The sequence below is a fragment of the Garra rufa genome, chromosome 6 (genome assembly GCF_049309525.1).
Source record: "Garra rufa chromosome 6, GarRuf1.0, whole genome shotgun sequence".
Classification (NCBI taxonomy): Eukaryota; Metazoa; Chordata; class Actinopteri; order Cypriniformes; family Cyprinidae; genus Garra; species Garra rufa.
Genome location: NC_133366.1, coordinates 47845554 through 47862385, shown reverse-complemented (window position 1 = coordinate 47862385; position 16832 = coordinate 47845554). Strand labels below are relative to the sequence as shown.

At 43.2% G+C, this 16832-nt stretch overlaps 1 protein-coding gene across 2 annotated transcripts in view; it reads left to right on the top strand.

The window, feature by feature from the left end:
* The first annotated feature begins 976 nt into the window (after positions 1 to 976).
* Positions 977 to 16832, top strand: part of LOC141337254 (receptor tyrosine-protein kinase erbB-4) — a 207576-nt gene continuing 191720 nt past the window's right edge. For both annotated transcript variants that reach the window (XM_073843037.1, XM_073843036.1), the window contains exon 1: positions 977 to 1055. In XM_073843037.1, the coding sequence (XP_073699138.1) occupies positions 977 to 1055 (79 nt within the window). The remainder of the gene's footprint in view (positions 1056 to 16832) is intronic.

Sequence of the window (16832 nt, the reverse complement as noted above, 5' to 3'; positions counted from 1 at the left end):
TAATGTGAGGGCCTCTAGTGGTTAGGGACTGAACAGGTTAATAGAGTTCAGCCTGACACAGAGACATGAACTGATGAGGTATCAGTGTCACAATACCACATTATACAGTATATTGTAACCAGCCTATATAGAGAGGTTTAGTAAACATATTTAGATATAAATGTATGAATTTTTAAGTTATCAATTTATAGGTTTTACTTTAACTTCTTTTGCATATTTTGGCAAATGAATCGTTGTGAAATAAAACATTAAAATGGTTATATTTAGATTTTCACCTGAAAATAGTTGTTTTCAAACTGAGGGGGAAAATACAGAATATATTTTGACATTACTGTGTCCTGCTTTTTTTCCAAAGATTGAAAATCATGAAAGTAATCGAAAAATTAAGCAGGAACGAAAAATCATTTTTGACAGCCCTATTTGTAAGCAAGTAAGTAGATAGATAGATAGATATTTAATATTTAAACATTATTTATCTTACTTTGCAAACAGCATCACACAAAATCACACTGTTTTACAGATGAAGGGAGTCCCTCGCAGGAGGATCATCCTTGGCATGAAAGTGTTTAAAAGCCGCTGACATAACAGCAGTGAAAGCAGGTGTATATGCAAAGCAGCCGAGGGTGGGCGTGGCCTTGTCTGTTAAAGCGCCTCTTTTGACCATTCATAATTATGGTAGGCGGTGTTCAGCACAGGGAGGGGCGTGTCTTGACGCTCCAACCGAAGTTGCGACTCCATCGAGGTAATGAAATGGTTACAAGTCGTTCAATCCGGATAATCAGACACAATTACTTTTCAAAAAACCGAAAACAGCGCAAAAGCAAACCAGTCCCGCTGTGTTTATAGTAACAGAATGTGCTCTGGAACGAAGACGTGAGTGTGCGCGCCCGGAGACGCAGACGCTGGACTGTCAATGCCCGGATTCTCTATTGATCATGCTAATGTATGGAGATATAACTTCTTAAAATAAGCAGAAATGTGGCCGGCTCGCTTTTTTCTCTTCTTCTGCCTCGTCTTCACAATTGTGGTGGTTCAGAGGAGCAGCGGGCAATCAGGTGAGTGATAGTACTGGTGCGTAAAGGCTCTTGGCAAGCTGCGCACTTGTCCGGTGTGCGCTGTTGTTATCGACTACTTTGCTGCACTTAAACGACCGGAGATTGAAAGATTGTGAAGTGTATGCTTCAGGCACAGTGTATTTTATGATAGCCAGTGGAGGAATCCATTGGAATCACACACACTTCAGGACTCAATGCAGCATATAACATCTCTGTTTGTTTATACATTTCATGCAGTGCTTAATATTGGGCAGTCAGTAGCCTAATACCGATATGGCAAGCTGGGTAATCTGGTTTCATCGCTAATGATCATTTCCTGGAATTGACTAGCTCATATAAGTAGTAGCAGACTATATTTAATATTGGGGATGATGGTGCTGGTGATGATGGTAAAAAATGAATTACTTATAATACACTTGTTTATAACTTTTGACCAATAGTTGGCACTGTCACCAAATTCGTAAAGTATTGTCAGGACATTGTGCCAATGTCAAAAAGAAAGTTTTATGTCAACACACCAAAGCATAGCTGAGATGCACTTAGACTTGCTGTCAAACTTGTTGACATGTTACATGAGAACTTGGGAATGTAAAAGAGAACATTTGATATCTTAGTCCAGTATGGTCTGAAGAGAACATGACCCTAATATGGTGAACATCAATGAAGGGGGAGTTAGAAAATAAATAAATTAATGCATTTCAAAATAGTTGACGCCAATATGGCCGACCTTAAGTCATGACTTTAGGCCAAACTATTGAAAAGTTAATAAGCAAAACCTGTAGTTGGCACTGTCCACAAACTGATCAGATACTTATGTCAGTAATGTATGACAAGTTTTGTTTCAATAGGTAAAAAATTGCAAAGATTTCTCACTTCCTGTTTGGCAACCGTTTTCCATTTGGTTAATCAGATCAATATTATTAACTTTTGACAAAAAATAATATGATGGTGATCTAAACTAAATTTGATGAAGTTCAGATAAGCACTGTAGGTGGATTTTAATGCTTTTTATGAAATCGAAAATGGTGGAAATTACATGCATGTTCCATAGAATCAAGGGCCGCAACTTCTTCGACCAGTGTTGAAGGTTTAGTGCAACTTTGACCTGTTGGTGGCGCTTGAGAAAACGCGATGGACACATCAGAATGGCCTTTTGAAATGTTGAGACTCTTCCCAGTCACTGTGGTAAATTTCACAACTTTACAGCATGTGCTTCTATGTGCTGTCATAGACTTCCAGTCAGGGGAGAGTCTATTTTAATGGTGTTGATGCGCGTAAAGGCGCTCGGTGGAACGCAGCGCGGGAGCGCGCTCAGCGGAACGCGCATTTCCTGCGCGCTTGGCATCGCGCTGCGGACCCCTACGCTGTGTTCAAATAGCTGCTCAGCATATTTCTGCATCCCCACTGTGAGAAGCGAACTCAGCGTCGGCGGTGCATGAATTAAGTTTTGTTGTACAGTGTATGAACAAGGAGAAATGTGGAAGGAGTATAACATGACATAGATATAAGTGAGCGTTATGACGCAAAACGATGTTAAGCTTGTATCCAGGGAGGCAGGCTTGCACTGTTGGTTTATGTGTTTTAGTTACCCCTTCAGTCGAATCACTTCGACGTTACATTGGGATCTCGCTTGAGAGACCGATCACCTCTGAGCCTTATTAAAAAGGCCAATTGAAAATTGGCGAGTGGACGTGCGCGCCGGCCACGCCCCCGTACATACGGGTATATAAGATGGCTGCGCGCACCACTCAGTCAGACTTTTGCTTTCAGAGCCGATGTGTCGAGCCTCTAAACAGCCGAGAAGAGTTCTTCAGAGTTCATGCTCCCTCCTGCTGCTGCGCTGCCATAACTAAAAGAGTGTTTCACAGAAAGAGCATTGTTTGGCAGCCGTCAGCGCGGTCCCGCGGGCGGCCGTTTTCACGGCCATTTAAAGCCTTTTTGCATTCCAGCGAGCAGCCCCGGCGAGTGCATTGCCCCGCGGCCCCTCCCTGGGCAAACCGGGATCACAAAAGAGCAATTTCTAGCGGCCGTTTTAGACGTCCTTTTCAGGATGTCTTTTCGGCCGTGCGTTTCTGGATGTGGTAGTTTCCTCTCCTCAGCGAACGGACATGAGCGCTGCCTCACGTGTTTAGGCTTTGAGCACGCTGGGGTGGTGCTCATGAATGGTCCATGCGGTGAAAGCATCACCGTGACCACGCTGAAGTCCTGCCGCTCGTTCACGAGCTGGCTCCCCCCGCCTCCCTCCCGTGGTCAGCCGTTGAGCCGCCTATGCTCTTCGGCCACCGCGGTGGGGCACGGGGGGGGACATTCAATTTACGATAGACAGCGTTCCGCCGGCTCAAAAAGCCCTGCGGACCTCTCTATCTCAGCGCGGTCCCGTTGAGTTTCCGCAGCAGACGCTTCCCCGCCTGGCGGGCTGAGCGTCTCCTTCGGTGCTCCTGCAGAGGATGAGATGTCTGTCACAGCATCAGAGGGAGAGTCAGACGGTGACACATCTCTTCCCGCGGCGCAGCGCCCACCCGTGGTCGCTGCCCCCCCGGAGGTTGATGTCGAACTGTCGGCTATGCTTTTCCGGGCAGCCGGGGGGGATCGGTTTGAGGGTTCCTCAGGGGCCTCCGGCCGATCCTTCTAGGCTGGACGACTGGTTCCTGGGGGGGGCACCGGCGGCAGCGCCGCGCTCCCCCCCGGTCCCGTTCTGACCGGATGTGCATGAGGAGCTGACAAAATCGATGGCGCCCTATTCATTTGATGCGCACTCCAGCTCCTCTCCCCTCGCCACTCTCCATGGCGGGGCAGCCAAGGGGTACGTGGCGGTCCCCCAGGTCGGGCGCGCCATCGCGGTGCACCTTTGCCCGCGGGCGCGGCCGCCTGGTGGGGCCCTCCGCGTCTCCCTTTTAGGGCATGTGAAATTTCTTCCGCCCTCATCGGCTTGGCCTTTTCTGCGCCCCCCGACACGCTGCCCCGCCCTGCAGGCCATTGCAACACTGCAAAAGTGCCAGGTGCAGGCACCTTAAGGCCTGCACGAGAGTGGTCCTGACCAGGGGGTACTTGAAGAACTCCGCGCCGCCACTGACTTCGCCCTTCGGGCCACTAGGTCGCGGCGTGTCCCCTTGGCCAGGTGATGTCCACCGGCGTGGTCCAGGAACGCCACCTATGGCTGACTCTGGCCCGGATGGCAGAGGCCGACAAAGTTCGCTTTCTCGACTCTCCCATTCCCCAGAGCGGCCTATTCGGCGACACCGTGAAGGGTTTTTGCTCAGCGGCGTCGAACGTATCGCCGGCCCCCAAAAGCCTGCGATCCTCCGCCCATCAGCATACCCCGTCGAGTTGCCAGAGCAGTATGCCTCCCCGTCGTTCGGGCTGGGCGTCTCCTCTGGCGCTCCAACGGTCCAGAGGCAGACGGAGGCCGTCCAACATATCCTGCCCCGCCGCGAAGTTACCATTCCGCCGCCTGGGCCCCCGCCTCCGCCTGCCCGTCGCCGAGGGCGTCCCCCCGCAGCTCCGTCCCCTGCTGAGCCACACGATCCAGGCTCGCAGCCGACGTCGAGCCGCCCGTGGGAGAGGGACGCCGCTCGCCTCTCAGGGTCCTGCGACGGAAGACCCTCGCAGGCGAGCTTCGAAGCGTCCCTGATGCGAGCACCCCCGGAGGTGGAGAGAGCTACTCTGTCGGCACTCCCGCTGGAAGCGGGACTTAGCCGGTCATTTGAAATCACAGAAAGACCCAGCTTTCTCACCTCTGGGGCCCCGGCCCCGAGTTTCCTTCCTGAGCAGCACTTCCACTCCTCGGAACCAGACTCGGGACCGGATGTCGCCAGCGCGGGAACCAGGGAAGTAGGTAAGCACTGCTTAGCGCAGTTAGACACTTCCCCAGGACGTTTATCCTTCTGGGTTTTGTCTCCTTCCCTGTCTTTCCCCAGGCTGCCCCACCACGGTCACGCCGGTCAACGTTCCCTTGATACCACTACACTGGTTGATACGGACGGTACGGCCCGGCTCCAGGCGTCCGCCCAGACTCACAGGTACCCCTTACATTCTTTATTCGGAAACAGGCGTGCCTCTGTTCTGCCTGCGGAGGTCGCGTTCCTACTGGCGAAGGACGCGATCCAGCCTGTCTCTCCGGCCGGGACAAGGTCGGGGTTTGATAAGAGTCCTGACTTCACGTGTCCAGTTAGAGTGGTGGGTTAACATCCGCCCTGGATGGAGCTCTGTTCCGATCCCTTCTTAGGCTGTCGGTACACATGCTCACGACGACGCACATACAAGTATGTTTCCGTCTCCAGGGCTGGGTTGCAGCCATCTGCCTGAAGGGCACCCGCTGTCGCGTCTCGATCTTTCCCCGGCGCACACCCCTCCGGCGGTCTGCCCCGGGGGTCGAGCGCTCAGCGCGAGGTGCTTCCACTTGGCTAGTCCCTCTCCTTCCTGCCTTCTTTAGGCCATGGGAGCTCCCCTGTCCCCTCTTCGGCAGACAGGTACTCGCGTCCTCAACCGTCTCTTCGACTGGTGCTTACCAGCCCACTCGTGAGTTCCGTTGTGCGAATACAGGGACCTGGTGCCTCGGCACCCCCGCCATCTGGTCCTTCAGGCCAACCGAGGGAATCCCTTTCCTCGGTCGGGAGCCCGACTCGGTCCACAAGACGGCCCGCCTTGCTACCAAGAGCGCGCAGTTGGTGCTGTAGTCCCTGAGCTAATCAGGTACTATACAGCGGTCCTCTCAAAATCAGAGGCTCCTGGGGCACATGTCAGCTCTAGCCGCTTGCCGTTAAGCTGTTTCATGTGAGACCGCTGCAGCACGATCGAGTCCTATGATGGGCATGGCATCTCGGCTCTCTCCGGACTGGCGTTTTCCCGCAGTATTGCCGACAAGTCAGCCCGTGGCTTACCACGGGTTGGGTTGCCATGTACAACAGAGGCTTACAGCCCCTCCCATCTGCTCCCATGGAGTCCAACGTGGCAGATTTTGCTACTTGCCATTCATTTGAAGCAGGGAAACTCAACCGTGCAGCCGCCCGGTTCCCACGGCAGTCCACCCTCCTGCAGAATGGCGACTCCACCCCGTGACGCAGCTAGTTGGAGTTATATCGGCAGGCCCAGCCACATCCGCTCGCCCTCCCGATTCCTCCCATTGTCAGAGTAACTCTGACACATAGCTGACCTCCGGGGCCCAAGTACGCCCTTCCCCAGTGAGCCTCCTTGCGCAGACTCTGCGCGAGTCCAGGGAGGACGAGGAGTAAGTCTGAGGTTGCGCTGCAAGGACGGCCCACCCGGACTTAGGTCTTAGTAACCATCCCCTCGCGGCAGTCCCTCCCTGTAAGGGCACGGCTTGACACCGTAGATCTCTCCGGCCTTTCACAGGCCGTGATGCAAACTATCACTCGGTACTGGGCTCCCTTGGCAAAGGCTGGCTCACGCACTGAGATGAGGTCTATCGCTGGCATTCCTCTCGCTGAGAGGCACAGAGATACACGATTGCAGTAGTGCTTCCTTTCCTGCAGGAGAGTTAGAGCGCAGGCTGTCCCCTCGACTCTCGGAATATATGCCGCCGCTTAGCCGCATATCACATGCAGTAGATGAAGCAAAATAGGTAAGCACCCACTGGTCGTGAGGTCCCTCAGAGGTGCCAGACCGCGCCTCATACCCTCTTGGGACCCCCCCGTCGCCCTTCGGGGCCGCGGGGCGCTCCATTTGAGCCCCTGGCCTCAGTCGAGCTAGAATTCCTGTCATTTAGACAGCGCTCCTGATTGCCCTGGCCTCCATCAAGAGGGTAGGAGACCTACAAACTTTCTCTGTAGGGAAGCTTCCCCGTCGCCTTCTCAGGCCGCGGGGCGCTCCCTTGGAGCCTCGGGCCTCAGTCGAGCGAGAAAAACGCTCCTGACTGCCCTGGCTCCCATTGAACGAGCAAAGGTTCCCCAGAGGTGCTCAGTGGGCCTCAGTCGAGTCCTGTCATTAAGACAGCGCTCCTGACTGCCCCCGCTCCTATTAAGAGGGTTGGAGACCTACAAGCTTTCCTTGCCAGCAAAGTGTGTCAAGAAGTTCGGGCCCGGCGACTCTCACGTTACTACCTGAGACCCCAGCCCGGCCATTGTGCCCAAGGTTCCCCACCACGCTTTTCCGCGGTCAGGTGGTGAACCTGCAAGCTCTGCCCTGGAGGAGGCAGACCCAGCCTTGCGATGTTGTGTCTATGTGAAAATGAATTCGCTCGGCACTTCAGACGCACCTAGCAGCTTATCTGCTTGGGGTTCAGCAGAAAGGGAATGCTGTCCCCAAACTGAGGTGGCTCATTGGGTGGTAGATGCCTCTCCCTCTCTTATCTATATCTGGGAGAGCCATGCCCCTTAGGTGTTCATGCCCACTCCATTAAGAGTGCTGCTTCATCCTATGCGTTGGCTCATGGCGCCTCACTAGCAGATATCTATAGAGCTGCGGGCTGGGCGACACCTAATACCTTCGCTAGGTTCTTCAACCTCCGCGCAGAGGCCGTTCCTCCCGTGTCTTAACATAAGACTTCAGGCGAGCGGGGGGGACGGCTGGTGTCGGCTTGCTGCGCCATTCCCACGTGGATCCGTGCGCTATCTCCCAGAATGTTCCCTCCGGCGAACCTGGGTCCTCCATGCCCCGCAGTCAGGGCTAGATGCGGAGTAGTCCTTGGCTGTGATCCTGCCTGGGTCTCCTTCGCCCCGCAGGTTGTGGCTATACTTTTCAATATTTTCCAGCGGAGGAGACCGCTGTTTCCCTCGTGTATCCCTAAGAAATCTTATGGATATATTGAATTATTCTCATTTCCACATGCACAAACTGCATGTGCTCCGCCCCCCCAACCCATGCTTCAGTACATCTGGCATCCCTGCAGGCCCCCTTATAAAAAGGGGGCCTCGGGGCGTTGGGAAGGTTACGTTCAATGACCGCCTGCGGACACGTCTGGGAAGACCTGCCGGCACGTGGCGTTGTGCGTAACGCGGCGTCAGGGTCGTGGCCTTTTCCATGGGTCTAGTTCCCAATGTAACGTCGAAGTGATTCGACTGAAGGGGTAACGTCTAGGTTACGAAGGTAACCCTCGTTCCCCGAAGGAGGGAACGGAGACGTTACATTCCCCTGCCACGCCCCTGGCGTCGCGCTGACGCTGGGCTCTCCCGGCTCTTCAGCAAAAGCCTGACTGAGTGGTGCGCGCAGCCATCTTATATACCCGTATGTACGGGGGCGTGGCCGGCGCGCACGTCCACTCGCCAATTTTCAATTGGCCTTTTTAATAAGGCTCAGAGGTGATCGGTCTCTCAAGCGAGATCCCAATGTAACGTCTCCGTTCCCTCCTTCGGGGAACGAGGGTTACCTTCGTAACCTAGACGTTCTTATGAGGAATATAACTGTTGACTGAATGGGCAAATCTCATCAAAACGGGTCTTGGTTTAGTGAGATTTACACAAATATGGATTAAATGTTCTGATACTGTAGTATAGTCTCTTCAGTTTGTAGTTGAAATGAATAACATGCCTGAATTAATGTAAATGTATTGCTTGAGTGATTGATTGATTTACTAGGCTCATGGTCACGTTGCATTTCAGTCATGTTCAGATCATGATAAATCATTTTAGATCAATGATTAGTTATAAAATTGTCAAACTTATTTCAACTGAACCATCAAATGCATCTCTGTTTGGAGTGCATCTTGTGTTTACTGCTGAATTAATAAGCTGAAGGTCAATATGAGGATCGTAAGTTCACTATTAATAGTACTAAAATGTTTTTCATTTACTGGAGTTATTTCTGGAAGATAAATGTAAAACCTCCCATGCAGATCACTTTTCACAAATTATTTCAGGGTCATAAGGTTTCATATTTTTGCTGTTCATTTTCTCCATACATTTTCTTTTATATCTAATTTCTGCTTCAGCTCACTCTGTCTGCAGATATGACACAACATCTGACCCAGGCTGAGATGTGACATTTAAGTTCTAAAGGATATTGACTCGGGAATGCAGTCAAATTATTACTCAGCGTCAACTTGGATTAAGCCCCATTTGAGAGCCCCAATGAGTCTCCCAGTAATTAAGCTTGTCACTGATATGGTGTCTAGACGTGAATATTTTTTTATGAGCAGGAAATGTTGTTTGCAGTTTCAGCCAAGCTTAATCCTCTTATTAGGAATTTATTTGTCATGGAGTCATAACATTAAATGACACTTGTTGTCTGTGTCTTACAGTACAGTGACATTTACTCTAGTAATGTGGATGTTCAGTGATTAATAATGTTTTTGACAATCTTTTCTAATAAAATATTTCCTCAGATATTGATCTGAAATATGGCTTTTCATCTAAAAGATGTATGTAGTAGTTTACACTTTTACAGCTTAATCTAATGTTAACCTAGTAAAATGTGCTATTTAAGTGCAGAGTGTGGAAGCTAAAGAGTGGCGCGCTTCCTGCGGTCACTTGCTTTTAAAATACTCTGTCGTTTTTGGTCATAAAGATAAGAGTAATACACATTTTGAATCTGTGAAGACTCTACGTTTATTTGTGTGCATTCAGAACAACAAAGAAACGTTGTGTTTTGTAAAATAATGAATGCAAACAGGACACGCTTTCTGCCTTCTCGGTCTCTGTGAACCTGAGTGCGAAACATTGAAACTCTGTGTATACTTGCCTTACAGACATGAAAAATATATACAAGAGTGAAATGTCTACTTTTAAATCAACCAATTCAAATAAAAAACAAGTATTCTCAGATTCTGTAATCCATAAGAAACATGCGTACAGGCGCATCCACTACTGCAGAGATGATAAGACTCAGTGTCACCGACTTTATCTCTTAAACAAACCGAAAAAAAAGAAGTGCGCTGTGGCAAGCTGTTTTTGTGTGCGCTTGAGTGCTTATTAGGCTGTGTAGGCAATTAAAGGCTTGTTCTTATGATTTATATGGTTTATTAATAAACATGCGACTAATAGTTGACTAATGCTTAAAATGAACGAATACTAGTCGACCAGAAAAATGAATTCTTCTGTTTTTCTATATTAATTCTTGTATGTATAATACAATTTAAATAACGTTTAAAATTCTCTCTATATAATTTTTAAAACAAAGTATTAGATAGATTAGATAGATAGATATATAGATAGGTACACTGTAAAAAGTTTTCACCAGTTTCAACTTAAAAACTTAAATTTAGCAGCTGCCTTAATTTTTTTAATTAAACCAACTTAAGTCATTTCAACTCACAAGTTAAATCAACTCATTTTTGTTGTAATAAGTTAAAATGACTTGTAGTTTTAAGCTGTTTAAACTTAAAATTTTAAGGCAGCTGCTGAACTTAGGTTTTTAAGTTGAATCTGGTGTAAACTTTTTACAGTGTAGGTGCAGGACACTATAGTTCATTTATGTAAGTGAGGATAGCAAAATAAAGCAAACTTTGACATATTATACCCAAACATTCTTAATACAGTGGACTACCAGTAAAATTAATACAAATTTGGAACCCGAAATTATTCAAACACTTTGAGTTTGTTCAACTTTCTTCTGAAGAGTTCTGAAGTATCTTTTTTCTCCCTCAAACGTCTGAAAGCAAACATCATTGACGTGTCAGTTCTTTGGTGTGGAGTAAACCATTGAAGCTAATTATAATCTATGGGATTGCCCTTTTCTTTAGGGAATTTCAGAGTCATTTTCAGAGCCAAAAGATTTCTCCTTTTCACTAGCTTAAGGGTTTGTTTTTTTCCACCACTTGACATTCTTCTCTGAAAACAAGCGCCTGCTGGTCTCTCTCTGTGGTTGTGGCATGGCTTCTGTCCTTTTGCCTCTAAGACATCGTCCCCCTCCTTCATCCTCGATGTCTCCTCACTGTCAGTCTTTCTCCATCCTCTCAGAACTGTTTGGCTCGGTGCCTCTCCGTCAGCTGTGATCCGTTACTTCCCATACTAATGTGATCATTTATTCAGACATACAACATCTGAAACTGAAATAACGAACTGCATCTAAAGACAGCTCAAGTTTTAGCCTGGCTTTCTATAGGTCTTTTATTTCAGCCTCCTTGGCTTTTATGTTTGCTGTTGCTCTGGCCTTTTTTTTAAATTATTTGTCTTCCTTCACATTTTGAACAGTTATAACTATAACTGAAAACTTAGACTTTGCGTGCATGAAGGATCCGTGGCTAATTATATTTTGTGTAATTATGGGATTATGGGGTGTGGTTGCCTAGCAACTAGCAGTTGGCAATATTCAAAATGTCCTTTTTGAGTTTTTAAACATTTCACATGAAAGGCCCTTTCTTCTTGGAGAAGAAAATTTGACACAAGGACTTAACTTTTGCCGATTTTTTTTATTTTATTTTATTTTATTTTATTTGTATTTATTTTATTTTATATTTTATTCTATTATTTTTTATTTTATTTTGTTTTATTTTATCATTTTTAGATTTTTAAATGTTGGTTATGCTTTTACTTTAAGAGAATTACTTGCAATAAATGATTATGGAAATTGTCCAATGTGAATATTTTTCCACAATCTGAAAATATTCATAATTTTATTGGTGGTTTCTTTAAGGTGGTTTTTATTGAAGTTGTCATGCAACTTTTCTGTGTTGGCATCTACTTAATTTGACTATTGCTTCTACAAAATGACATGAAGTTTTATTTGATGCATGGCCTTAGATGTCACCAAGCTATAGGGAAGAATGTCCTTCCTTTAATGTTGATGAGCTTATTTTTCCAAAGTATGCATGATTATATGGTTAATTGCATTTTATTATTTGTGTCCATTTTTGGGTTCTGACTCACCAGTCGAGAAACGCTGATTTAACGGAAAAGAGCATAGTCTTCTTTGTGCGGTTTATTGTGAATTAGCATGCTGCTGTGCAGGTGGGAAACACTGGTCACTTTGTCCCCTTAAACTCTTCCTTGTGCGCCAGTGACCTGTAATAAATGAGCATGTGCTCAGAAATGGCAGCTGCAGTAGTGGATGGGAGAGAAAGGTAAAGAGAGCTTGAAAGAGAGAGAGAGAGTAAACGAGAGAGAGCGATAAGCAATTGTACTCCAGCATCTCTGTGTCTTCTTGTGTCCATCAAGCCTCATGGCCTCTCTTGGTTGCTCTGTTTAGGTGAGATAGAGGGCAGATGTCACGTCACAACCCTATAGAAATATCACTGCAGTTTCTCTCAGTTTAAAGGTTCATAAAACTCATACTGTGAAGGTGGGGTGAGAGTGTGTCACCTTGGATTACATGGTTTAAAAAGACCTTGTGAGAAACTATAATCGTTGCTTTATGTTCACAGTGGAGAGCTCATCACTTATTTCACTCAAAGCAGTGAAAGTTTGGGATGAAAGGAGATCACTTGAACTTTATCACGAAATGAGAGGTTTAACCTTATATTGCAGACTTAAAGTAGATTACATGTTTATGTAGACAAAAACTAAGATGTTATTATTATTATTACCACAATATTATTGTTATCTTTATTATTATTATTAATAATAATAATAATAAGAAGAAGAATTGTTGTTTAACATTATAATGCAGACTTACATTAGCATAGATGCTATTTTTAATTTGACAAAACTGATATGTTATTATTAATAATAATAATGTGTTGTTAATAATATATAATAATAATATGACGATTATTATTATTATTATTATTATTATTATTAAAAAATAATAACAAGGTTTAGCATTATAATGCAGACTTACATTAACGTAGATGCTATTTTTAATTTGACAAAACTAAGATGGTAATAATAACAACAACAATATTATTATTATTGTTCTTCTTCTTATTATTATTATTACATTTCTTTGCCAAATAGTTTGTGTTGAATGGCAAGGTTTAATGTTATTTTGCAGACATTAGACTATATTTAATTAGACAAAACCAAGCTATTATTATTATTATTAATAATAGTAGACAAAACTGACATAATAATAATGAATAAAAATAATACTATTATGATTATTATGATTATTATTATTATTATTATTATTATTATTATTTTATTTTATTTTTGTATTTATTCATTTATTTTTTGCCAACTATTTTGTGTTGAATGGCAAGGTTTATTGTTAATATGCAGACATTTGATTATATTTAATTAGACAAAATCAAGTCTAATTATTGTTATTATTATTATTATTATTATTATTATTATTAGACAAAACTGACATGTTAATAATAATAATAATAATTCATTATTTTCCACTTATTTTGTGTTGAATGGCAAGGTTTAATGTTATCATGCAGACATTAGACTGAATTTCATTAGACAAAACCAAGCTATTATTATTATTATTATTATTATTATTATTATTATTATTATTATTATTATTATTATTATTATTATTATTACTATTACTATTACTATTTTGTTTTATCTTTGTATTTATTTATTTATTTATTTTTTGCCAATTATTCTGTGTTGAATGGCAAAGTTTAATGTTATTATGCAGACAATATATATTTATATTATGCAGAGTATATTTCATTAGACAAAACCAGGCTATTATAATTATTATTATTATTATTATTAAAAACTGAGATGTTAATAATAATAATTATTATTATTATTATTATTGTTATTATTATTATTATTATTATTATTATTATTTATTTGCCAATTATTTTGTGTTGAAAGGCAAGGTTTAATGTTATTATGCTGATATTATACCATATTTCATGAGACAAAACTAGTATTATTTGACAAAAAACTGAAACTATTATTATTATTATTATTATTATTTATGAATTAAGAATTTATGTTTAAAACAAGACAGGAATGCAGATTAAGGAAAATCAGTTTCTTGCATAGCACAGCACTTTTACTGGCTCACTTGCTTTGAGTCACTAAATGAGCAGATGAATCATTTCTCTCATGCTCTTTCAAATGATTCTGCGTTCAGTCGAGCACTTGAAGACTCATTCAGTTGAGTCTCTTTAATACTGGGATCTACCAAATGGTTTTACTACCTATATATAGCTGGCCGCTGGTAAAGTCTTAGGGTTGGGCTGTGAGTTATTGGACACCCCCTTACTATTTGAATTCATTTCTTATTTTATCTCTCTGGGATATCCAGCACTTGGAATGAGGGGAATTACATGTAGCTGCTGGGAATGGGCTGCACATTACATGAATGTAACTTCACACACATGAACAAGTTAATGTTTCACAATATCATTCTTTCTTTCTTACTTTTTTGGATTTTCTGAGGATTCTATAAAAAGGCTTATCTTTATTTTACGTTTTAAACAAATAACAGAATACTTCTGTCTCTTTTGATTTACTCTTTTTAATTTGGATTACTCCTTCTGTTGGCCTTAACAGATGGAGAGGGTTCGAACATGAAGACCTGCAGGGCTTTTTGGATAGAGAGGTTTAGGGTGTGCAGTTAATAACATCTCTCACCCGCCATCTGCGTCTCCCTCATTTTCAGAATTTGAGCAAGTCTTAAGGATTCTTTAGTTCGGGCTTTTTATGCAGAGGAAAGCAAGAAGAGAAAACAAAGTGAATAAATAGAAGCGAGAAGTGCCTAAACAATGTACAATTCGAACTCACAACTTATTGAGAAGAGGTCAAGTCATCAGACTTATTATTTAAAGGGACAGTGCATCCAAAAATTAAAATTCCGTGATTAATTACTCATCCTCATGTCGCTCCAAACCACTAAGATCTTCATTCATCTTCGGAACACAAATTAAGATATTTTTTATGAAATCCCAGAGCTTTCTGACCCTGCATAAACTTTATGTATATTACCTTGTTCAAGTCCCAGAAAGGTAGTAAGGGCATCATTAAAATAGTCTATGTGTAATTGTATGAAGCTATGAGAATACTTTTTGTGCACAAAGAAAACTAATTTAATGACTATTCAACATTTTAAAAATGTCTTTACTACCTTTCTGGGCCTTTAACATGTCAGCTGTCTACGCAGGGTCAAAAACCTCTCGGATTTCATCAAAAATACCTTATTTTGTGTTCCAAAGATAAACTAAGGTCTTACAGGTTTGGAACGACATGAGAGTGAGTAATTAATGACAGAATGTTCATTTTTGGGTGAATTAACCCCTCCAAAAATCACTCAAACTGAATGCAGAATATGAGTCAGATTTAGGGAAACAAAAAACCTTTTGATTTTTGGTAGCCTCTTTCGACTTTGCAACCACTCAGAACACCTTAGTAACTGCATTTATAACAAAACCCTGACAACCACTTACGGACATGGCAAATGGCAGCAAATTGTAGTCTCTTCACTGGTCAACTTTTAGTAAGAGTTTTGGTTCTAGTCCAATGCTGATTCCCTAGGTAATGCAGTCTTCATATGACAATGCTAATTATGATAATGGTGATGATGATAGTCATTATTATATCCTTTGTGGATGTGCTGTGACTGACGGTTCCAGCTGTTAGAATGGATGCGAGCGGCCCTGAAGGTTGCTGAGGGAAGAAAAACAATATTTGGGCTTGAGATGTCATTGGAGATATATGGCATTATGGTTACTGAGGTCTGATAATGATGTTTAATTGATATAATAAAGGGAGCGGTGTAAGATTTGATAGTGTTTTCACGGTTGTAGACTGGGGAAATTAATGCATTTAATTTTTGAGGTTAATTAAAATATATTTGATGCTGTAAAGTTCATTGTGCACTTGTTTTTGGGAAATGGCACTCCAAAATATTACTTACAGGAATTACATAAATTCTAGAAATTACATGTAGCTTACAGTAAGGTTTATTTTTAAGTAAAGTTTTTTTATAGTGTGTTTTATTTGTTATATCTCAACTGAGCACGGATATAACACACAAATATATATTATATTTTATTGTAATATTTTATATATTTATTTTATTGTAAATTAATTGTAGTATTTGTACTGATTTTAATTAATGAATTAATGCAATTTTATTTGTGTGTGTGTGTGTGTGTGTGTGTGTGTGTGTGTGTGTGTGTGTGTGTGTGTACCTGGTATTCATCACGTTGTGGGGACCAAATGTCCCCACAAGGATAGGAATACCAGTAGATTTTGACCTTGTGGGGACATTTCTTAGGTCCCCATGAGGAAACAGGCTTATAAATCATGCACAATGAGTTTTTTTGAGCAAGTAAAAGTGTGCACAATCTCCTGTGAGGGCTAGGTTTAGGTGTAGGGTAGGTGTAGGGCGATAGAAAGTACGGTTTGTACAGTATAAAAACCATTACGCCTATGGAATGTCCCCATAAAACATGTAAACCCAACATGTGTGTGTGTGTGTGTGTGTGTGTGTGTGTGTGTGTGTGTGTGTGTGTGTGTGTGTGTGTACCTGGTATTCATCACGTTGTGGGGACCAAATGTCCCCACAAGGATAGGAATACCAGTAGATTTTGACCTTGTGGGGACATTTCTTAGGTCCCCATGAGGAAACAGGCTTATAAATCATGCACAATGAGTTTTTTTGAGCAAGTAAAAGTGTGCACAATCTCCTGTGAGGGCTAGGTTTAGGTGTAGGGTAGGTGTAGGGCGATAGAAAGTACGGTTTGTACAGTATAAAAACCATTACGCCTATGGAATGTCCCCATAAAACATGTAAACCCAACATGTGTGTGTGTGTGTGTGTGTGTGTGTGTGTGTGTGTGTGTGTGTGTGTGTGTGTGTGTGTGTGTGTGTGTGTGTGTGAACCTGGACCACAAAACCAGTCATAAGTGTAAATTTGTCGAAATTGAGATTCTTACATCACCTGAAAGCTGAGTAAATAAGCTTTCCATTGATATATTGTTTGTTAAAATAGGACAATGTTTGTCTGAGATACAACTATTTGAAAACCTGGAAT